Source organism: Truncatella angustata (assembly GCF_020726525.1).
Source record: "Truncatella angustata strain MPI-SDFR-AT-0073 chromosome Unknown BKA67scaffold_5, whole genome shotgun sequence".
In the NCBI taxonomy this organism is placed as follows: domain Eukaryota; kingdom Fungi; phylum Ascomycota; class Sordariomycetes; order Amphisphaeriales; family Sporocadaceae; genus Truncatella; species Truncatella angustata.
The window spans coordinates 2,126,247-2,149,614 of NW_025763385.1; the positions used below are offsets into that span (position 1 = coordinate 2,126,247).

The 23,368-nt window shown below is 49.4% G+C and overlaps 8 protein-coding genes across 8 annotated transcripts; 3 read left to right on the forward strand and 5 right to left on the reverse strand.

Moving 5' to 3' along the window:
* The first annotated feature begins 2,491 nt into the window (after nt 1–2,491).
* On the forward strand, nt 2,492–4,587 carry BKA67DRAFT_647109 (general substrate transporter). The gene is made up of 2 exons (XM_046105939.1): nt 2,492–4,219; nt 4,297–4,587. The coding sequence occupies exons 1-2, from the start codon at nt 2,638–2,640 to the stop codon at nt 4,374–4,376; spliced, it is 1,662 nt and encodes a 553-aa protein (XP_045957425.1). The 5' UTR covers nt 2,492–2,637; the 3' UTR covers nt 4,377–4,587.
* A 181-nt stretch (nt 4,588–4,768) lies between these two features.
* Nucleotides 4,769–6,225, forward strand: BKA67DRAFT_568702 (aldo/keto reductase). Its single transcript, XM_046103050.1, has 2 exons — nt 4,769–5,366; nt 5,443–6,225. Exons 1-2 carry the CDS (start codon nt 4,797–4,799, stop codon nt 5,776–5,778), a joined length of 906 nt encoding a protein of 301 aa, XP_045957426.1. The 5' UTR covers nt 4,769–4,796; the 3' UTR covers nt 5,779–6,225.
* BKA67DRAFT_536844 (Alpha/Beta hydrolase protein) lies at nt 5,962–7,107 on the forward strand (the record flags this gene model as incomplete). The annotated part of the gene is made up of 1 exon (XM_046100221.1): nt 5,962–7,107. The coding sequence occupies one exon, from the start codon at nt 5,962–5,964 to the stop codon at nt 7,105–7,107; it is 1,146 nt and encodes a 381-aa protein (XP_045957427.1).
* A 337-nt stretch (nt 7,108–7,444) lies between these two features.
* BKA67DRAFT_659791 (CAP domain-containing protein) lies at nt 7,445–8,153 on the reverse strand (the record flags this gene model as incomplete). The annotated part of the gene is made up of 3 exons (XM_046107516.1): nt 7,445–7,569; nt 7,627–7,736; nt 7,810–8,153. The coding sequence occupies 3 exons, from the start codon at nt 8,151–8,153 to the stop codon at nt 7,445–7,447; spliced, it is 579 nt and encodes a 192-aa protein (XP_045957428.1).
* A 3,924-nt stretch (nt 8,154–12,077) lies between these two features.
* BKA67DRAFT_536846 (H+-transporting two-sector ATPase lipid-binding protein precursor) lies at nt 12,078–12,624 on the reverse strand (the record flags this gene model as incomplete). The annotated part of the gene is made up of 3 exons (XM_046100222.1): nt 12,078–12,083; nt 12,146–12,420; nt 12,537–12,624. 3 exons carry the CDS (start codon nt 12,622–12,624, stop codon nt 12,078–12,080), a joined length of 369 nt encoding a protein of 122 aa, XP_045957429.1.
* A 4,357-nt stretch (nt 12,625–16,981) lies between these two features.
* BKA67DRAFT_536847 (uncharacterized protein) lies at nt 16,982–17,578 on the reverse strand (the record flags this gene model as incomplete). Its single annotated transcript, XM_046100223.1, has 1 exon — nt 16,982–17,578. One exon carries the CDS (start codon nt 17,576–17,578, stop codon nt 16,982–16,984), a length of 597 nt encoding a protein of 198 aa, XP_045957430.1.
* A 643-nt stretch (nt 17,579–18,221) lies between these two features.
* Nucleotides 18,222–19,829, reverse strand: BKA67DRAFT_568722 (uncharacterized protein). Its single transcript, XM_046103051.1, has one exon. It carries the CDS (start codon nt 19,507–19,509, stop codon nt 18,253–18,255), a length of 1,257 nt encoding a protein of 418 aa, XP_045957431.1. The 5' UTR covers nt 19,510–19,829; the 3' UTR covers nt 18,222–18,252.
* A 370-nt stretch (nt 19,830–20,199) lies between these two features.
* Nucleotides 20,200–22,438, reverse strand: BKA67DRAFT_519399 (uncharacterized protein; the record flags this gene model as incomplete). Its single annotated transcript, XM_046098097.1, has 5 exons — nt 20,200–20,617; nt 20,664–21,364; nt 21,414–21,724; nt 21,790–22,238; nt 22,323–22,438. Coding segments are annotated over 5 exons (1,995 nt in total), but the record flags the coding sequence as incomplete, so codon positions are not given.
* Nucleotides 22,439–23,368: the final 930 nt, after the last annotated feature.

Below are 23,368 nucleotides of genomic sequence, written 5' to 3' on the forward strand. Positions count from 1 at the left end.
CGGTGTATCAGGGATGCTAAGATTAGCCAGATACTAGAATATTATGATTCAAGAACAGAGCAAATTAACGAAGACTTCGTTTTTCTCCAAGGACAGTGCCTTTTGCCTCCATTTATATTATTGGGCCCCCGTATCTGATGTCAATCCTGCATGTATTGGGCTGTGACTGTCGGTATCTGTTGGGATTGTGCTAATTAGCCCTGTCGCATTGGCCACGCAAGATAATTTTGCATAACCTCATGCACCTAACGTTTCGTTCGTCTCTAGGGATTCCGATTCTAGTTATGGACTTATGGCACTGGTAAGTATATATAAGCTATATTTTACGATGGGGCAAAAATTTGCCAAAGGGAAGTTCTACGAGTCCTATAAATAAGAATTAAAATAAGGCTTATCTGTTACCTATATTAATGATGAAGAATTTAATGAGGTCGAGTTAAAGTAAAATAGCTGAGGTACTAAAGGCTTACAATGCCATAGCTAGACTATTTTGGAGTTTCCCGGCCATAATCACAATTATGTTACACGCAGGATATGCACCCTCAGCCTTATAACCTTATAAATTGATCAAGTGGCATGCTGTAACTAATTAGCGGTTTGCTTATGGCAGCCGGTATATAATCTGCTGGGGCTACTGTTGCGCTATTCGGCACGTTGATACGCGCAGCTATGAGAGTTATGGATTAGCAGGGGCAATTTCTTCCTTTGCAGGCTCCGGGACCATGGCAATTGTAGCCGTTGGAGTTGTATCCAGTAATGCAGTCAACCATGATGCTGCGGCAGACCCCGGAGCACATTCTCTTTTTGCCGCAAACACCAGCACCACAGATGGCATATAAGGTACCATAAACAAGATTGTTTCCCTCTATCGGCGATGATCCTGATGTTCGAAATTATTATTATTTCAGTCGTACGCAATCAACTGCCAACAAGGTGCTTACATGAAACTATGCAGATCGGTTATAAACAGAGTCCAGAAGAGCCGGGGAGATCTTTTTAATAAGGTTTTCAATACATAAAGACCATGAAGTTCGAAAATCCGTGTAATACTTAGCATTACTATATCCCTCAAGGTAGCTTGAGAAATAGCCACGGTGCCCTAATTCCATACTACCGAAGTTAAAGTTACCATGGATAACGAGATTTACGCCTTTTTTCAGGCTAATGAACGTGGAGCACGCAAGTTCCTTGTAAAGAATCGCTATGACTAATGTATGGATGATTGGACTCTTAACACTCCTTCGGAAGTAGTCAATTATGGTTATGGCTCCCACTTTTCGGACATAAATGTTTTTAGACACCATGACGTTACTCGATGTTCTTGAGAGCATAGACAGTAGACAGAGGTATTCCGTATGTACAAGACATCGTATCGTTTTCGCTCTCGCTATCCAAGGCCAGATGTGCAGCTGCTGAACGTGTTGTGAATGACGCATTGTTCTCACCCAAAATACAGTCGTGACCCCAAATACGAACGATCGGCTCGTTCAGAAAAGTGACATGATTGTTTGTTCGAACAGTAGATTGGGGGCTGCCTCGACGAAGGTGGCAATCGATTGGTAGGATTCAGTAAAGCCAATGCCTCTCCCTGTCAAATGATGCCAAGACTTTCGCTTTCGTGGATTGAGCAGAAGTCATGCACGGCTTGTCCTTAAGCCTGAAAAAGAAGGGTTACAAGAACTACGTATGAGTTTAATATGAAGAAATAGAAGTAAAAGACTAGATACAGGAAAGAAGGCTCTGCGGTCTATGTTATGGTGCTCCCAAGATTCGATTCCTTTGTTGTGTTTGCCCATCATCGCTTAATACCACATCAATTTCAGCTAATAGCCGAACGGTCTAGCTCCACCGCTTGCGACCCCTGGCTCTTGACATCCCTGGGAAAAGCGAGGCACAGCTTGAATAGGGTGGTTCGACGGAAACAACAGACGACGCTTCAACGGATTCGAAAATTATTTCTTAGAGAGAACGCCAGCTAGCTACCCATTCAGTCAATCTTCAAAGTCAGTCGGTGATGGAACTGGGTTCGGAGAAAGAATGCTGTCTGTAATTTATCCGGCTGAACACGAACAACTGAACAAACAATGAGGATTACGATGCTTGTTGCAAGAGGGAAATAGTAAAGAGGTCATAATTGAAGTTCAGGAACGGGCCTCTTCATATTGTCGCGATGATACCCCGAGCTGATTCCCGGCCATATGGATTAGAGATCATCTTCTACCTGTAATTGGCTACCGTGACCATGGCACGGGACCGTCTGTCACGACGACCGAAAGTTAGATTTACTTGGTATTGCCTTGGATCCTGCTTCAATACGGATCCGTACACGGTAAGCGAGCTGCGCCAAGGAATGTGGCTAGAAGTTGGGGATTTGATTCATCAACCCCATGGGGGACCATGCGGGGAAGCGCCTTGGCTCTACCAAAACGCTCTAGACCGCGAATACAAGTCTTACACGCTCTTGCGAGCACTCGGTGTTTGAGTCGACCGAGGCATCTTGGCAGAACGCCATAATGTAACGTATTTATCTGCTGTGTTGTGTCACCCGCTTTACTTCACTTCCACTCCTGTTGCTTCTTTTCGCACCAGCTTAATTCCTGTCACAACTGTCCGAAGATTAATTGATCCACCGAAAATATGGCCTTCAACGAGGGTGAGGCCAAAGCCGCCTCCGTTGACCACGATGAATATGAGATTCAAAACTCTCAAGCGGTCGTCGAGGCCGCATTAGCCGCCAGCGACGAAGAAACCAAGATTTCGCGGAAGGAACTCTTCTCACGATACTGGCCAGCTGTGACTTTCAGCACGCTCCTCAGCATGGCTTTGATCATGGAAGGCATGGATGTCGGCTTGATTAATAACTTCTTTGCACAAGACGCCTACTTGAAGAAATTTGGCTGGCCTGACGCCAACGGCAAGCAGCATGTTCCCACCTCATGGCAGTCGGCCATCAGCAACGGCAATAATCTCGGCAGTATCATCGGTCTGTTGTGCAACGGTTACTTGCAGTCCCGATTCGGTTCTCGCAGAGTATACATGGGCGCTATGGCGTTGATGGGTGCCACGATCTTCACCTTATTCTTCGCTGTCAATGTCCAGATGCTGTTTGCCGGCAATATCCTCTGTGGCATCCCGTGGGGTATTTTCCAAACGCTTACCACCGCCTACGCCGCCGAGATATGCCCCGCAGCTATGCGAGGATACCTCACGGCTTGGGTGTCTATGTGTTGGGGTGCTGGTTCGTTCTTGGCTGCCGGCATCCTGCGTGCATCTTTGGACATTCCGGGAGACATGTCATGGAGAGTCCCGTACGCTCTGCAATGGGCGTGGATTGTCCCCCTCTTTACAGTCGCATATTTCTCACCGGAGAGTCCATGGTACCTGGTCCGCCGTGGTCGCATTGCCGATGCCGAGAAGTCTTTACGTCGTCTCGCCCGCAAGGACTTCTATACCGAGCAAAGCATGACGCAGACGCTGGCTCTCATGAAGCACACCAACGAAATGGAAAAGGTAGAAGCAGCACATGCCAGCTTTCGCGACTGTTTCCGCGGTACCAACTTGCGCCGTACCGGTATCGTCTGTATGGTGTGGCTTATCCAGATCCTCAATGGCCAGTCTGTCACATCTTATGCTGCCATTTTTCTGCGATCGGCCGGCATGCCTACAGTCCAGTCATTCAACTTCAGCATGGGTATTCAGTCGGTTAATATTGTATGCACTGCTATCGCCATCATGCTGATGGGCAACGTTGGACGTCGCATCTTCTTCTTCTGGGGGTCCACAATGATCGGTCTTGCCATGCTAATCATCGGCATCCTGGGCTTCCTCCCAGGGACCGCCAACGTCGCTATAGCTGTGGCCGCCGTCATGATCATTGTTCAAATCATCTTCAAGACATCGCTAGGTCCCACGACCTATGTAATCGTGGCTGAGGCCTCCTCTACTCGAGTTCGAGCCCAGACTATTGTTCTTGGTCGCGCCGTTTATGTCGTAGGCCAGATAATTGTAGGGCAGCTCAACCCCCGTATGTTGAACTCGAGCAGCGACGCCTGGAATTGGGGTCCCAAGGCGGGTTTGTTTTACTTCGGATTGTGCTGTATCTGGGCCGTTTGGATCTTCTTCTGTCTGCCCGAGACGAAGAACCGTAGTTTCGCTGATCTGGATTATCTCTTCCAGAAGAAGACTTCGTCGCGCAAATTTACCACCACTCCCATTGACGGTAAGTTGTTTCCAGCTGCTAAGTCCTTGTAACTGATACTGAGTGAACAACCATAACTAATACTCAACCTCATTTAGTTTTCGAAATCATTCCCGCTGATAAGAGCAACCAAAAACTTAATGAGACCCAGCTCGAGAAGACTGTCAGTACTGCCTGAAGGAAGAGACCCATATAGCTAGTAATTCTACAACGAATAAACAATGATATGGATGTAACGTGGCAGGTCTAAATCAATAAAGAGGATCACTAATGGCGCTATGGGGCCAATATAATGTAGATTAAGATATGAGGTAACCGTATTGGATTGATGCTTCCTCAGGTGTCTATGTTGATGAGTGCCATAGAAATATACGTCTCTTCTATCTGTCTAGTCGCAAGAACTTCTCCATGTCGACATGGTGCTTTCATCGACTATTGCGACAGCAACTTTTGTCTAGCACATTGATTTATCGCTTATCTTGACATCTGATTGGCTTTGGTTGAGAGAACCTGCCTTGTTAGGCAAAGTGCAAATTGTAGTCTCTCCAAACCTCAATCTCCTCCGCATAACTGGTCTGCAAAAGACCATCATTTATGAATGTATTATGAAAAAATTCTCAATGAAAATAAATCGCAACTCAAAATGAACGACGAGAAATTGAGTCTCGCCTCCGCCATCGCACTGCAGGGCTCCGAGGGCAGAATGCCCGTCCTCGGTTTTGGCGTGTACCAAATCGACCGCCAGGACACAGCGGCCGCCTGTCAGCGCGCCCTCTCATCCGGCTACCGGCACATCGACACGGCGCAACTCTACAACAATGAAGCAGAAGTCGGCTCAGCCCTCACAGATTGCGGAGTGCCGCGGGACGAGATCTTCGTGACGACGAAGATTCGGTACCCGCGGCTGGGCAAGGGCAAGACGTACCTGCGCGCGCTGCAGAGTGTGCAGAAGATCGACGCGCGCGACGGTGGCTATGTGGATCTGTTCCTCGTCCACACACCGCACGGCGTCAGCGCGAAGGATCGCAGGGAGATGTGGTTGGCGCTCGAGAAGCTGCATGAAGAGGGCAAGGCGAGGGCAATCGGGGTCAGCAACTACCAGCCAGAACACTTGGAAGAAATGAAGACTTACGCGACGGTATGGCCGCCAGCAGTGAACCAAATCTTGGTAGGTGCATGCTTGAAACTAGTCATATGCATACATACCGCTGTTCCTTTGACTAAACGGCCCCCGATTTACATAGCTTCACCCGTGGAACCAGCAGCGGGAAACAGTGGAGTACTGCCAGGAACACGGAATCGTGCTGCAGGCCTTCAGTCCGCTTGCGCGAGGTGTGCGCATGGACGACCCCGTCCTTTCTGAAATAGCAGCAAAGCACGGGAAATCGCCAGCGCAGATCCTGATTCGATACTGCTTACAGAAGTCGTGGGTGCCTCTGCCGAAAAGCGAAAAGGAAGAGCGCATTAAGGAGAATGCAGATGTCTTTGATTTCAAGATATCGGCTGAAGATATGTCGTCGCTGGATGATTTAGATGGCCAAAAAGAGCCCGAGGGCGTGTCTAGATATGCCAAATTCTAGACTGGTTGATTGTGCGACCGAACACATGTTCTTGTCTCGCTGCGCCTCATTTAGTAGCGGGTCGTACGATCCTTCGTCGAACATTTGATGACTTTTCGTGCGACCAACTCCGGGAAAAGATCAAGACAATAAAGATATTTTTATGCTGTGTAGAAATTTGGGAGTCATTGAAGGTCGCGCATCATGGCGTTCCTCTTTTCAGTACTCGGTAAATCGTCGCTACCGACCACTATTCTATGGGCCCTCGGCGGCCTAGTCCTGCCTTATGTGGCGATAGGCTGCCTACTGTTAATACCAGCTGTAGAACGACGGGCCATCTATATGCATGATTTTAAGACCACACCAAGAGGCGACTTGAACCATCCGGAGAAATTTGGCTTCGCTAGAAACCAAGTCACGTCGTTTCACATAAGCACTCGCGATGGCGTCGTTCTACATGCCTGGCACATTCTACCTCTCAGTGTCTATGAGGACCACAAGGATACCCTGGGCAACAACGCAGAACCTCGACGAGATGCCAGCGAAGAACTTCTCTGCCTACTCCGCGACGACCCAGGAGCAAGACTCATCATTCATGCTCATGGATCTTCCGGGACGCTGGCATCGAGTTGGCGAGCGGACAGCTACAAGGCTCTGTCCTCGATGAGCACCCCAAAGATTCATGTGCTGGCGTTCGACTATCGCGGTTTCGGGCTTTCGGAGGGCGTCCCAAGCGAGCAGGGCCTGCTGATGGATGCCGAAGCGGTCTTTGACTGGGCGATCGATGTCGCAGGTGTATCGCCGGAGCGCATCGTGATCTTTGGCCATTCCATGGGCTCAGGGGTGGCTATCGGTCTCTACCAGAGGCTCTTGCTGGAAAGGAAGATACAGGTAGCGGGGCTCGTCGCGGTGTCTGGGTTTGTGGATATCGCCACGGTAGCAAAAACCTACACGGTCGGAGGTGTGCCTGTCTTCAAACCACTCCAAATTGTTCCTGGGCTGGTAGAATTTTTGACACGCAAGCTCGAGAGCACGTGGAAGAATGGCGATAGGCTGGTGGATATCGTCAGAAAGAGTGAAAAGTACCATATTGAGATTGTGCATGCTCGAGACGACGCAATATCAATTAGTCAGAATGGGGTCGATTTGTTCCGGCACGCTCAGATGGCAAGCAACATGGCGGCTTACCACGAAGCGGACGTTTGTGTCGAACCAGGTTCAACTAAGGTTGCGAACACAGATAAGGGACGTATTACATTGACGTTGCCCAATGAGGGCAGCCATGACGCGGTCATCTCGCGTCCGGCCGTCATGGCAGCAATACGCCGGGCGTTTGGTTCGAGTCTTTAGAAGATACATGGTCGTTATACTTGCTACCTTATCACCACTTAGGCGACATGCATCTGTGATATCTGATAGAAAGGCAATGGGCTTGTTCAGGGCAGAATGACTGTAGTATGACATAGAGTTCTAGATAAATGACAGCTCAACCGTCTAAGGGTGTATTGATCTGCCAGGTTATTGCGCTGTAGCTTTGTGTCGACTGTTATCTCGTATGTTGTTGAACCATATCTCATAGACCGCTGGCAATTCTAGGCTTTCGGCGAGGAGCGACAAGAGAGACTTATAAGGATGAGATAAAGACCTCTGGTACAGTTTAATATCCATCTGGCAGCCTCCGAATCATCTAGTACGGTCTTTGACCATAGATATTTCCTGCCTGCCAATACCTGGCGACAGTATAGATACGGCCACTACGAGCTCTAGCGCTTGCCATACCTATCCTAGTGGTACTCTTCCACATTGCTTGCGCTGAAGAACAGTGTCAACAGGAAAGCCACCGAATCGTTATAGGAACTGAAGTCTTACTGTAGTGGCCATACGCCTCGAAATTGCCGTTGGGAATGATCTGTCCCCAGTAGTCCTTATCTTCATCCATCCACATCTGGGCAGATATACTCAAAGGATTGCTACCGCCGCTACAAGACAACACGAATAACAACAATTAGACAACGATTATCTTTCAAGAGCATGGAAAGTGGACAAGCGTACCTGATCCAGGCCAAGTTTTCTCCTTCGCTACCTCTGTTTTGGGAATGTACCATCTGGTCGATAAAGGCGAGGTGATATGCCCAGTTCTGGGCATCTCGCTGCAGAACAGTGTCCCAGACAAGCGGCCGCAGGTTTCTGCCTCTTCGGTAGTTGTTCTGGATGTTCATGGCATTCCACTGATCATATGTCAGCCAGGTGCGAGCATCGAGCTCGTGGACATCGCGCTTGACATCATCGGGCACGTTGATAACAGCACCTTGGACAAGAAAAATCGACGGGAGAAGGAATAGAGGCAATAGCATGGTTAGGATGAGCCTGATGGCTCCGAGATTACTTTGCGCCATGATAGATTCCAGGTAAAGAGTGTGATTATGAAACAAACAGGTAATGAACGTGGTGTGAAAGAGCCTCAAGTTATGGCCTATCTCGAGCATAGAATCAGTCCATCATCGCTCTTAATATATGCCAAGCTGAGCGGTCTTAAGCTTCCAGGGGGAAATGAGGTACTCCAATCTGCCTTTGGAGCCGCTATAGTGGCTGTATGAGCCGTCGCACAGACCAAGCATCCCGTGGCTGCTCATAGAAAAGCAATGACTTATCTGGACCGACAACAGATTGAGATTGGACGCATTATATCCTGCGACAGTAGACACTAGAGGCACATTCAATCGAACACCAGTCATCACCATAGCGTAAGCGAAGAGCTGTGCCATACTGGTGCACGTCGTGGAAGGTCCCTCTCAAGAAGCTACTTGAAGGTTTGTGCTAGTAAATGATATCACAATTGGCCCAGATTATATAAACCTTGGCAGACTGTGTCCTTGATGCGTGGTGAAATGATGAAACACGACGGTATTGTGGCACTCAGGATGCCGCAATTGCCCTGCTGAATGTAACTGACTGTCCTATTATGGGGACAAGATATAGTCGAGCATGGCCGCCAGACGCAAACACCCTTCCACTTTACCTGCTCTGTCAACTATGGCAGCTTTTATATGTGTACAGTACCATGACATGCATTTTTTTTTTTGTATTGGTATATGGAGGAGTTGCTCACAGTAAGGCTCAAACAAATGAACACACTACTCCACATCCTTTTTGTTGTGATGATGGCCATTATATCCAAAACATGGCACGAGGGTTGAGCAGAGCTGGCAACTACTTGTTTGGTGTTTATCATTTCAAAAATACCACAATTCGTTCTATATGCATGGCCTAATTTATTATGTCTATGTTCAACTATGTGGTTCGCACAGAGATCAGTGGTCAGTAAGAGTCGTGAGCAGAATCCCACACAAACCCGCCAGCTAACACGGTTCTCTACACGATTGGTTTTATCATTGATTTCAAACGAAAGCCAACCCCAACCATATGCACTTGGGAGCCAATGCGGGCGTTTGTCGTGCGTGTCGATCGATGACCCTGTTGTAGACTGACAATCCAATGTGCGCAAGCGAGTACGGCCTGACTGCCTCCGCGTCGTTATGTAAGTCTAACAAAGGTTGAATCGGCTGTAGGCTATTTCAACAGGTGTTCTCTACCGGTAATCGATTTCCATCAAATCAATGTCAGCGTTCGACGGCCATGAAGGCTGCAGTTAGGTGGGTTCACGAATTCCGCGGGACATGTGGGGAGCGTTGCTAAGAATATGAGATTGGTCCAGAAATGATGACTAACAGCGTTAGCTTGAGAGTTCTGACAGCAGTGGCACGCAGTCTTTTAAAAAGTGTTGGGGGAAGTCGGACAACAGATGGCGTACAGGTGCAGAAACGGGCGGCTCTGGTAACGGAACGCATCTGCGTGGATGTAGTACTTCTGAGGATGGTGAGTCTCGATGCCACGTCAGCAGAGCACAAAGGAACGACGGTTGTTTTGGCTCATGCCGTACGAAATAAGACGAATTGAGTTCAAGTGGTAATTCAAAATATACTGGGCCGGCGTTAATATTGACCGACCACAACCTTATCCGGCATGTTTGTGCAAGCGTCGTGTGGCCAATCTCATAGAATGCAACAAGACGGAAAAGAAAGGAAGAGTGGGCTCGGAGAGGCGGGGAAGGCGGGAAGCACGGGAGCCCTAGCAGAGTTGCAGAGCCTAACCAGTAGAATTGTGGGGAGGAATGCCCTCGCTCTGGGCTATGCTCTGGGCTATGCTTGCGCCCCTACTTGGTACAAATCCGGGGTCTGGGGAAGGTTTGGGGTAAGGTCGAGGTTTCACTGCAGGTTGCAATTGTCCAGGTCGCATGCGAATCAGCTGATTCTGATTCGTCTTCGTGAGGGGAAATGCACCATTCCAATTTGAAAAGGCGGTTGGCGAGGAGGAGGCAAGGAGGAATCGGCACACGAGTTCCCTCGTCCCTGCCCCCCTCCCTCTCCCCAAAACATTCACGTTCCAGTGACTTGCATCACACAAAAGAGCCCCATGCCCGACTCTAATCCAACTTCACCTTATTTCCCCAACGTCACTCCATCTAATTCTTACCATCATTGCAGGCCAAATGTGCCACCATCAAGCCACGAGAGATGAGCAAGCTTTTGGCCGGCGAACGATACAAACCACACAGCACTGATCCATTGGATCCCTCGTAGAGCGACTTACCCCGCCATGACTCGTTCGACAATTGACGCCGGCAATTCTCTGAAAACTTACCTTCATGACGACGCCCAGTCGTTCGAAGTTCTGAGGTAGAGGCTGTCGAGTTTGACGCAATCGTACTGCCGACGAAGGTGGATACCATGTATCTTGCCTGGTTTACATGGTTGGACGGTCGTGGATGCCAACACCGACTGCTGCTGAGTTCGAGCCCCTAGAGTTTAGCAACCCGTTGACAGGGAACTTCCCAGGTTCTGACACGCATTCCCAGGTAGAGTCTGGCTAATGCGACTCGTCGGAGCATTCAAGGCACCTCGCCCCGCAGACCTAGAATGCTGACATGCTGAACTTGTGAGCATGGCGAACTAGACTGTCGAAATATCCCTATAGACCGTCACCAGCTGCAAGCAGTCTGTCTGCCTGCCAGATCGAGACCCTTTGCATGCAGAGCACGATAGCGTCGTTAAGGCTTCCCGAGCCGGCTGCTTGGTCTACCAGATCGGAATCAACCTTTTGCTGTTGATCAATGGCAACATGATTTTCCCCATGGTTGGTGCCAGCTCGTTGTTGCTTGGCACTTATGATAGTTCGAAAGGCCGCTGTCGTATTGCAATGGTTCACTTTCTGATCATGGATCCAGACTGTTTTTCGCAGTCCACGGGACAGGCCTGTCGCAGAGTTGTGCCTGTGTCGATGGCTTCCTCACGGAAGGTTGAGATAAGAGTGCAACCAAGCCTGAGCAGATCTGGGGAACTTATGGATCAAATACTGCCGTTCCCGTGGGTCTCACTCTTCTTTCTCAGGCAGACCATTACCAGAAACAGTTAAGTACCTGGGGCCTTTTTATCTTTTCGCCGGCCGTCTTCCTTTTCAGGCCTAGAATCATTATTATCTCATCATCATTCAATACCCCACGAGGACACAATTGAGCGTTCTGATTGGGACATTAGAAACGACGATGGGGACGCCCAATCGACAAGTGGGGTGTCAACGTGGTGGGCACTGTGACACTGAACGGGAAGCGGACAACACTGAGCGTGGCCGAGGGATTCAGACAGAAGTGGGTCTGACGAAAAAGCCCTCATCCAGCCATCTGAACCCAGATACCGTATCGCGTCGTGAAGTCACGGTGTGGACGAACCGAGCATGCATGCTTATCGGCCAGTTCAATTGAGCGGTTGAGTAGTCAACAAAGCCGTCATCAAGACTTGAGTTGATTGAAAGTCCTGGGCCCGGATAAGTAATCCCTGATCACATCAACGGCAGGCATATCGAGGCCAATGCCAGGGCATGGGTTTGATTGCCATCAAAAAAGCTCAATTGGAGTTGGGAATCACAGGAATTTCATTTTCATGCGACAAAAGAAACTCCTTTCTTTAGTATAACAAGACCAGAGAGATGATTCTGGGTGATGGTGGTTATATTTTACAGGTCCCGAAAGACTTTTGACGGTCCTCCTCCTCCGGTTCTTGTTTACAAAGATCCATTGCTATGCAAGCCTTCCATCTATGCCTCCGGCGTCCCCGATCTATGCCTCTATTATTCTATGCTGGATTCCAGATGAACACAGGATGTATCGTGACAACAGCGCGCCACGAGGCATCGCAACTCGATCGCTTTTCACACAGTCCAGATCGTTGTGTGAGCCCAGCCTCCGCAAGTGTGGAGCAGAGCATTTAAGTCTAGACATCATGTTAGAAGGCCATGTGCGGTCGGGGTGCGGGATTTTCTCGGTAAGACGTACGAACTTGGCCATGAGGGCAACCATGAGATCGAAGAGACCGATGGCCTCGACGAAAGCGAAACCCAGAATGGCGTAAGAGAAAAGCTGTCCACGGAGGGCAGGGTTGCGGGCGACCGAGGTCAAGAGGGCAGAGAAGACGAGACCGATACCGATACCAGCACCAGTCAAACCAATGGCGGCGGAACCCATACCCAAGTTCTTGGAGACCTCAACAAGGGCGTTGGCCATCTCGGAGGAGTAGGCACGCTTCTGCATAACCTGGCGGGAGATGGGGCCTGTGATGTATTCGATTAGCCATTGTCGGAGGCCGTTGAGGTCAATTGAGCTCTTGATGGAGTTCATTGAGCTCATTAAGCTTCAAGAAAAAGTTTTCTATTTTTCAATCACGTACTGGCAACGCGCTTGGCGGCAACGGAGCGCATGGCAGGGCGGGCCATGGCGGAAGCCAGGCGCTGAGAAGAGACACGGAGAGCGGCCATTGTGATGGTTGTGGATGGTTTGAGAGGAGAGGTGTGGATGGTTTGATGCAATAGAATTGAGGTTGATGGATGGGAAGAGACAGGAAGCTGTGTGTGATCTGGGGAAAAGAGCTTTGGGAAGTAAGGAAGGGAGAGCTCGGAAAAACGAAGGGGCCAGATGGAACAGGACAGCCGGTTAGATACCCAAAGCAACCGATATCAGCTGGGAAAACGGAACTTCGCAGGTCGATCGGCCAAAAAGCACAGAGAGAGTGATGACATCCACAACTGTGTGGGTCACGAAACGGCCAAAGCTCTCGAGAAAATTTGACAAAGCTACCCGAATGAGACAAGGCTACCGGAAATTTTGATGGATGCGCAAGGCGACAGGGTGCTTCGGGGGATGTCGGGTGGATCCCTTTCACTGTTGCTGACCAGTTTCAACTTGCAGAACCTGAGGCACTTTTTTTTTTTTGGCTTGTCTTTCTAGGTGAATTCGAGGTGTGGCACACTTCTTGAATCATGGCACTTCACGTTGGTTGCCGTAATCGTCACTACGTAACTGGAAAACCTTCTGTGCCTGCAACGTCGAACTCAAGTTGTCTTACTTGGTGCTTGGGTCAAGCTGTTGGAACACCAGAATTGAGTTTGCATGGCTCTGAACGGGCATGAATCAGGAAAAGAATCAAGAATAGACAGAAACAGCATAGTGTTGCCCCCACTGGTGGCCCCCACTTGGCGGCTGTCCCGTTTGTTTTTGACGGGGATGATTAAGAAAACGGAAGGAATATGTAGGCTTCAAGAGAGGTCAAGACATATGGTAAAGAGACCGCGAGATTCACAGTAAAGCCTCTGGGTGCATGGATGCAAATCAGGGTGAGAAGTGAGTGAGCTTATGTTGCTGACCCGAGCCTCTGGGCCATCAAGCATAGTGGTCCGAGGACTCCCGTAGTTTCAACCCAAAGTTGGGCCCTCCTCTCCAGCAGGACATGAATAGGCGTGTCGGCGCAACCTGCAAAGCGGCAGATAAGAAAGTATAAAACGTGGAACTATGGCAATAGGACATGGAGAGAATCAACACTGTGAAGGGAAGCGTGTTTTTGCACGTCCTACAAAAAGGGATCAATTCCCAGACGAACGAAAGAACGATCTTGCCAGCCGTGAGGAAATGAGAAGTGGATCGGATCTAGAAAACTTTTCGGCCAATGGGGTGAGAATCGGTCCGCCCAGTGCCGGCATCTCGGAGCCTCATGGCCCTGACGTTACACAACAGCAAAGGATCCCAAGCATTTGAGCTGTCACCGCGCAGCGCAGAGCCGTCTGGATGTGTTCTCGGCTGGAACCTTCGTAACCTTCCCCAAATCCCCAATTCATCAGCCAGGAAAGCCATGAAACCCTGCAAAGTTCTCCTTCTTGGTCTGAGCACCGCACATGGCGCGCTGCCCACCATTGGTTTCCCTTTCGCCTTTCGGTTTCTGGCAGCCACTCGACATTACACATGGCGCCCCAGGTGCCCGGTAACATCGTGGCTTACCCGAGCGGATCACTGAGTTATAGACTTGGGCACCACTGTGAGACTTTGCGGTTCTCGAAATTTGGGACGGTTCAGTCTTCGCGAGGAGCTGAGCGCCCTAGCCGGTAAGAATACTCGGGCTCATCGTGCATATTGACTCGCCGCAGACGCGATCAGCATGCGACAAACTTCTATCGAGTAGTGCTTTCGCATCACACCCACTGTGCTTTCGCCAAATTGCTCGCAGTCCCGAGTACTCCCAAAGGTTTTGTGAAGTAAAGCCCTCGCCCTCCGAATCCTCAGAACCATACTGCCCGAAGCGGTATTGGCAGTTCCTCCTATCATCTTCGAGCCGATCAATCGATATTTCCACCCCGACACGACCCTGCTATGTCTGCAGCGCCTTCTAAAACGATGCGAGCAACGAAGATGTTGAGCTACCAACACGCAAAAGGCACGGCGAGCAATACGGATGGGAGCCTGAGAGTACTACCGCGGCAACTGCCAGCTACACGGCAGCAGTCGCATACTATTTCGACATGTGACAGCCTAATGTGCGTTGCGCCCCATTGTTTCAGTGTTGAAGCGGTTCAAAACTGTCAACTATAATCCGAAAAAGTCAAAACATGACACGTGGGGAGGAAAGGCTTCCTCAGCATGTCGCATTGGAAGGTACTGAATACCCTTGTGATGCAACTTGATTTGTTCAGGCGGTATGTCATGAGACAACATGACTGGTCGCATTTATACCGGTAGATGTTTCATTGCGTGTATGCAGCTCGCCGACAAAATGTTGCTGGCTGGCATGCACACCTCTCATTATTCGCCTCCCGTGTCGCTGTCGATGTCGTTGAGAGGTATTAGTTCACGACATACACGACGCGGTCTTTCATCATCCATATGCGGGTTCGGGCAAGCAAGGCTTGGCCATCCATTCTCCCCTTTTTCTAGATACGACCAGAGCAAAGGAGATATTAGAGCCTGGGCTAGAATGAAAGTATAATGTGCTCCCGCATCGTAGAAAAATGATGGAATTATGTGCTTCTGCACCTTAGAATGCGATGCGTTATCCTGTCTCGTTTGCGAGTGCCTGCTCCTAGATGAGGTGGCGGGGTTCGACGGGCAGGTCCATGAAGATTTGGAACGAAAGCTCGCTCACGGCAGAGATGGAACCGGAGTGTCGCACACATGTTGTGGTGGGGGTGTGGTAACGCCCACGGGACTATGGCCGGGGTTGAGGGATAATGTTCTGGTTCTGCTGCCAGTTGACTGGCAGAATGCCAAAATGATTAAAAAAACCCCCCCAAAATAAAAAAGAGGAAGTTATGTGACTCTATCACCTCCACCAGGAATCTTGTTGGGACTTTCTGGCCATTATCGCCTAGAAAGAAACAGCCAGTTGCTTGGAGAGTGAGCTTTCAGAATCACAAGTCAGAGATATCAATTTAGTATATTTTTCTCAACCCCCAGATACCCTAACCTTAGGTGACTTGTTGCCGTGATGCGCATTCATTGTGTGGCCAGACGCAGATGCTGCAATAGCTTATGACACATCTAGAAAACAGCAGGTCGTCTTTGATATCGCTATCTTGTTAGTACTATGCCAGCAATGTTGCACCAAAGCATGGTACGCCATGAGGGCGGCTGAAGAGTGGAATCACAAAGTCAAAAGGTCGCAAGAAACAACCAGTATATTGCTGTACAATTATACTTTTTACCATCACATAAATCAGGGGCTGTCAGTGCGTATCAATAGTATTGAGAGTGCTTTTCGGTTTCCCTGCTCGCTGACTGCGTCCAGTTATGCGCCTGTAGTGATGCCGTAGACCACATTTTCCCGCGCAACTAGGAATTGCGTATCAGTCAGTCAACGTAAACTAGATGTGCACGCACCCACATCGGGATGTCGCACTGCGTGCATGTGCCTGCGTATAGAGCCGGGCAAGCGAGGCGCACATCGGGTTGGCAACGGCAAAAGAAAAAGAAAAAGAAATCCCCCCGTTCTGTTTAAAAACTGCGTGTCTGGTAGCTTGAGGTTTGCTTGGGTCCTTCAGTGATTACGAATATGCCGGTCTTTGAGTTGATGAAAACGATACCCGCGGTGCTTCCGGGTGGTATGTGGTCGTCGTGGATGGTCAGCTTGGTGCTACAATGCTTTGTAAGTACATTTATGGTTCTCGTCGCTAGTTCAAGGTAGAAGGGAGGTGAAGAATCTTGTTGGAATCATCGACTGACATCTCGGAGACCGGGAGGGAAATATCGGCGGCCACCATGGTGATGATTGCGAACTCTGGCTTCTTGGCGTGAACGAAGGAATTAGTTCTACAGCCTGTGCTACGTCATTTTCTCCCCTGCCATGAGACGAAGCTCAGGCGGGGATGTCAGCAAAATCCAGCTGCTTCTTATGGGTTTTCCCATGCTGTTGATGGCGGGTGATCACAACATTCAGGGCTGTGAGGAATACAGTAATTAGTGGCAGGGATTGATCGGTTCCGGTAGACCATTTACGATGAATATTTTCGCCAAGGAAGCATATCTCCCAAATTAAGAGCATGCTTAGTACAGCGAATACTTACAATAGTAGTTCAGGTCAATCCATATTTTAACTAGGTAAGATATACGAGCAAATCAGTATAATAGAGCTCTTTCTTCATTCATATAGCAAATTATGGCAGACACTATCATATTCACAGACACAGAACGGGAGAGAGTAATAGCTGCGGAACATTACTTCACATATGTCGCTAGCAAGTAATGAAAAGTCCTGTTTATGACACGAATATGCAAATCAGCACGCTGCATATCTAGTAACTTGATATGACCTGACTGCAATCCTCATGTCGTCTTGTGTTAGCGTTTATAGAGCTAGCAGTACGAGCGATAGCCATGTTGCCCATGTGTAGCCTCGCCATTGTTGAACTGAGTTGGTCCATGTTTTTGCTTCCTGATCTTTGGGGGTATGAAACGCAAAGTTTCTGTCACATTTGGGAAGAGTCCTTGTGGGCGTCGCAACTCTTCTTGGGGATTATTCCGTGATTGTTGGATCAGGGGTAATAAAACCCCTACTTGACGACTGGTATCGACTTGGGGCAAGTAAATAGCTACGCGGCGTACTTGCTCGCGCAAATTTTGGTAGAGCTCTGCGTAGTAGCGATAGTATGAGCCCCCGAACTTATCATCGCGCATACTTTTCGCGAGCCAGGTGGTCTTTCCAAATGGACCGTCTGCGATGACCATCAAGTCTTGACGAAAGTTGACGTAGATAATTCCGGCAGTCTCTGTCATCACCTTCTCGTCGACCCGTTTGGTTTTCCAGGTATCAAAAATTACTAGCTTTGTGAACGATTCTGTGTTGTAATATTGAAGTGTGCAATTACGACTTTCGTGGCTGATGCGGAGCAAGGGAGATGCCATGTACTTGGTTGGTGTAATTCTTGGCTCGCCTTTGGTGCAAGTGAACATGATGCCTATCTCCTGTCGTACTGCCAAGTCCCAGATGATGAGCCGTAGCTCGGCAGAGAGGTTGACGAATTTCAGAGTGATGGTGAAAAGTTATGATGCTAGTGATGTGCAATGACGGGGTGAAGATTCTGCTCGAATCAATCGGAACAGTCCAGGATTGCTTTTGGACATTGATGAGAGAGCGTGTCAATTCCCGGTAGCTGTTTTGAAAATTAATTGAAAGATAAGACTTCTGCTGGCAGTTACCATTGAAGAACTGCCATGAAGCGACGATCAACGAACAGACTTAGTCTAAAAAAGTAGCAATGTGCCAGCTACGGAGAGCAACCCATCATGACGCAAATTGCAAGTCAAGAACCGACCCGTGACTCTACGGAAACAGCTACTTCAGGTCTCAACGCTGTTCGTCTCACACCATGATACCTTTATCATCTGTCCATGCTTTCATTTGTTTTAAACTGTTTCCCGTAACTTTAACTATACTACTTTATACTCAACTGAGTTCTGTAGTATCTGAGCTTGCTAACTTGGAACCCATATCTATCCCAAGCCACAGAGCCTGTCATCCAGGATACTTTCGCTTCGATGGGACTGAAAAGTAGGATGCGATTAACGCCAGTAAGTCACTTAACAATCGCAACAGTTCTTTTCATGCTATTTTATTAAACATCTAGTTAGATAAATGCGGCCTCGAAGGGCTCTTTGCATATACCGTCGAACTTTGCTCTGATGCCTACGATGTCTTGCCATTCCGCCGCCACTCTCCTATTCCTTGCCTCGCAGTCCCCCATCCCTGTCGTTACCACTCGCTTCTCGCCCGCCGCTCGTGCCCCCTTGACCAATGCTGCTGTCCGAGGCTGCCTTCTGCGTGCATACTGTCGGAAGATGGAAAGTAGGTCCGGTTGATCAAGATCCGCGGCACGGGACAGCCGACTAATGTTGCCTAACGCTTCGCTCAAGTGGAAGCAGTCTTCCAATGCCTGATTAGCCCCTTGGCCCAGATGTGGCGATGTAGGGTGAGCAGCATCACCGACCAAGACACATCGGCTGCTGTTCCACTCATCTACCTCAAGTGTAGCTCTATCGAACAGTCCGTATCTCAGCAACCGTTCCGCCGTCTGAACCATCTGAATGACACCTGGTTCGAAGTCTTTCAACAAGACGAGCGAGAGCTCTTCCTTGAGTGCCTGCATGGTGCCTCCTTCATAGAGACGCCATGACTCGGGGCTCTCATCAGCCTGAGGCAGTGTCACTGCCCACGAGATGCAATCACGGGATACCGGATACGAAATAACATGCACACCTTCGCCGTACCAGTTTCTCATCGAAGGCGCTTCCAATTGCTGAGGCAGCGGGCTCATTCCGGCTATTTGGGTGAGACCAGTAAAGATCGGAGCTGATTCTGCTCTGCCTTTCCGCTTCAGCAAGCAACTGCGCGAAACTCCTTTAATCCCATCGCAGCCGACGAGGAAGAGACCACGCACTCGTTCGCCATTGGTGAAACACGCAGTGACCGAAGTTGCATCCTCCTGGATGTCACAAAGCTCCCGCCCTTCTCTCAACTCGATACCACTCCTTAGCATCCGGTCCTTGAGAGTGAGATTCAGTGTCGTACGCTTAATGCCTGTTGCTTTCTGTCCGTATCGCTGCTGAAATTGTCCAGGAAGGATCGAGGAGCCAAGCAAGTCTCCCTTGGCAGTGTAATCTTGGTACGCCTCGATTGGAAAGGACGAGGAATAGATTGTTTCGGCTAGCCCCACGACACCTAGCACTTTCATGCCATTCGGCATTAGCATCAAAGATGCGCCTGCATCTCCAAGCTTCTGAACCTTCTCAAAGACTATCGGATTGAAACCCTTGGCCTGCAGTAGCAAAGCCAAAACGGGTCCAGCAACCCCACAGCCGATGATCAAGACATTCGTATCGGCCATTTTCTATGGTCTATCAAGGGCACATAAGAGTTCCGCGGTCACTCAAAGAGCCTCGCTTGAAACCGTCGAATTGGTCGCAAGTCCAGTTGGCATTTGATCTACAAACCACTCGAGTGAGAAGCAACTTGATTCCATGGCTTTTATAAACTATTTACGACTGAGGAAAGGCGGTCAGTGTGTGCTGCGAACAGACAAATTTGCAACAACGCCAGCATTGGACGCGTATAGGACGTGCCGATTCGCAAACCATGTCTTGCGGTTTATGGCTTGGTGACTCAGACGGTGAGCATTTATAGATTTGGAGGTTCTCGCTACTTGACGGAAGACCGAAGTCGACAGTCCATCATGCGCAAAGATTGGGGTTTAAGGGGTGAGTGACCCCACATGCCCCGCGTCTCGCTTCGCGTCCAAAGTGAAGAGCGAATGCACACATACAGCCTTAAATGTCAAGCTGCTGTTGGAAGTTGTAACGTTGTGCAATTTCTCTATATCAGAGCTATGTTGATCACATCGATCAGTCGATAGGATGAATTGCAGTCACATTTAAGCGATACAGTGTGCGGCGGTGGTGGAAGCTGCACATTGTGCGACTTCGCGAAGGAAGCGCCACGCCAGTGTCTTTCCCGGTATCTAATTGGGGTGCGACCCTTAACAGACCCTTCCCAGGTTCCATCTCGGGCACGCATGAACTCAGGGGAAGAAGTCTCCTAAGTCCTCTTCTAGCAATCCCATCATTGTCACATTCCCAGCAAACCAGCCCCCGAGTGGCTGGTTTTGCGGGGGACCAGTTGCGACGTTATCATAGCCAGTGTGTCCAGTCGCCGGTACCATCAGGCCCAAGCGAGTCAAATATGACTCGAAGTCGCGCTCCATCGGTACGGTGTCTTGCATCCCGAACTGAGACTTCTTGGCTTTGATGTATAAAAATGCGATATTGTGCAGCGCCTGAGCAAGGCGATGGAGCTGTTCGGTAGATTCTGACAGGGGGCAGACTGGCTCCAGTGATACGATGAAGCTCTCTAGTTCCCGCAGATCGCCCTCATCTAACCTTTCGATTGCATGACAGAATATGGCAATCAAAGGCGTGAATGGTGCGAACAGCAGCGTCCTTAGGACGTCAGTGGTGATGGAAAGGGCAACTAGGACAGACTAACCAATGTACGTAGCCTGTCTGCGCTACGGGAGACACTGCGTGTGCCATACAACTCCTATGATGTTGAAAGGCTATACGGGCTGCTTCGTTGCATTCGTCGGCGAAGGTATTAGACGTATGGCCACTCTCCGGCACCGCACGGTAAATCAAAGTGAGCGACGATTGATATTGGATCATCTGGGACCCTAATATGTGTATCGACGCATCTCTTGTGGGCATGTCTTGGGTGGCCGCATCATGGGAATTCCCAAACTCTATCTTTATGCGTTCGAGGTCAGCTATCATGGCCTTCACGCTTTCCGCAAGAGCCATGGCGTGGCTTGTTCTGTGCTCCGGCGGTGCAACTAGTGCTTTAGAGCTGTAGAGCTGCTCGTAGATCTTGCCTTGCACTCGTGCATGGCGGACTCGGGCCGCTACGATCTTCTGCCAAAGAGTTTCTTGGCGGTTTCCGGGACCGTAAATTGGCACTGAGATGTCATAATCCTGAAATGCTGAAGCCCTTCCTAACCTCAAAGCTAAAGCTTTGTTCACGATATATGTGTAGCGCAATGCGTCTATACGTCGCTCCTGATCTAGAATGTGTACCTGTGTCCCTTGTGCTGTTGGCATTTGGTGATAGCCAAGAGTTTGGCACATTTGAGCGGCTATGTTGCTCATTTTCCAGGCAAGCGACGGTCTTGAACCCTCAATCGCATAGTTTGTCTACGCCTGTCAGTATCTTGGGAAGCAGGTAACTAATTCTCTTACCTACCCCTAGAAGTAATGCTTCAATATTCACAACGCTTGCGGGCATGAACAGGCTGATGCTACCTAAAGCCGCGACCAAGTTGTCCGCGCACATGTTTCGGTATTTAAAGTAGTCGGCTCTAATGTTCGGATCATCAAATTCTTCTCGAATGAGGCCCCTACCGCCAAGCGCATAGAACAGTCCACCGTTCACTACGATGAACGTGCCTAGGTCGAAGTCTTCAGTAGCGAAGTACACCCGTTGGCAGTACTCCGCAAATGCTGGAATTGGCAGAAATATGCAGTGTAATGTCCACGGCACTGTTGGCCCAGCATCTGGAGATAAACATAAGCGAAGATATCTCTGAAGGGAATACCGTCGCAATACGTTTGAAACCCACCTTTCATGGTCCGTAGTAGCTGCAGCACAACCTGCAAAGGAGGCATCGGCAATTCTCTCAAGCCGCCTCGCGGCAACGGCTTCTGATTCGAGAACCCTAATTCATTACCGACGGCCTTCTTGTACTGTCTATCAACTATGTGCCGTAAAGTCGATAGCGCCGATTGAATCCCGCGGTCGAGCTCTGGAAGATTGGTCTGGTTGACGGTATGACTAACCAGGTTGCTCACGAGGTTGGTATGTGCTGTAAGGGATGAACCACCTTCAAATAGCAGGGCAGGTTCCTCTGTCGAGGCTTCCGGTCTAATTGTACTGTCTACTTCATGCTGTGAGGACATCCTCGAGAGACTCGGGACTTCGGATCTCTGTGGTCGGACTGAGGCGATGACATCTTGGAGGAGGCGCTCGATACCATCTAAACGGTCCTCAATTCGGTCGATCTTCTGTTCGCTTTTTGAAAGAAAGAAAAAACCAATTCTTAGCTCAGTAGCACTGGAGCATTGCACCCGAGTATTCAGGGGATTCAAAACTTACTATTGAGAGGAGATAAGTACCCTCTGCCGTGCTCCTCCAGAGTTCGGCCCGGTAGCATTACACGTCCGCTTGGCTATGATACAATTTGCGCATGGAACACCTCTATCACATTTGATCTGAACATATGGCGATGTCGCATTAGAACTTATTTTTGGCGTTGAGTATATTTGGAAAGCTGCTTACCTTGCGCTTACGGCATTGATCACACTACCAATCAAACACCGTATTAGAACCGCTTTCCTCTTCTTTCCAACGATGATGACAGGGGTAAAGTCGCCAATTCAATACCTACGGCTCCAGTTCGCTTCGGCTCCGGCTCCGAAGCGCCAGCCACATCGTCAGATGCGTCGTTCATTACTGGTTCCTAGTTTTCCGGGGAGACGCTACGTGCTGATGTAGGATCGGGATTGATAAACACAGTCGAAAGAGCTCGGAGATGCACAGTCGAGGAGCTCGGAGAACCCATCAGCTCATTTTTTCTGTCTTGATGGGACTGGCAAGAGACTATTTCCCAATCGAGGCGCAGCGCGGGCCCGCGGGCCCGTGAGGATGACGTTGCGGATCGCGGACGAAGTTTAAAGCCTAATTGAAACGTAGCAGTGGGCTTGTAGGCTCCGCTAGTTGGACTGATAGAGACCGAGCGAGTCATGCTTCGATAATGTTCGTGCTGCTGCGAGTCATGCCGCTTCGACCCTAGGCCGTCCCGGCCAGAAACATGTCACTCCCCCGATATACTGTATGCAAAAATATATACCTACCCAAACAGAGCAGCCCGTGGATTGCAACGCCGCGATCGTATAGTCTACCACTGTCTGAGCCTGGCGACCCAATACTAGTTAGTTGTGGCACGTTTGCAGACAAGGAGGCAACCGTAGCCGAGATCGTTATTCAGCAAATCCGTCAGCGATTTGCATTTTAGACGAAATCGATCTAAGTGGAGCGTTGAGTTTATTTCAACTACAAGTCCCAAACTCAGAGGCATTGACCATGAAAGGCCCTGCTAGCCAATCATTTGTCTGGATACTAGATACAGTCGACGAGCCTTA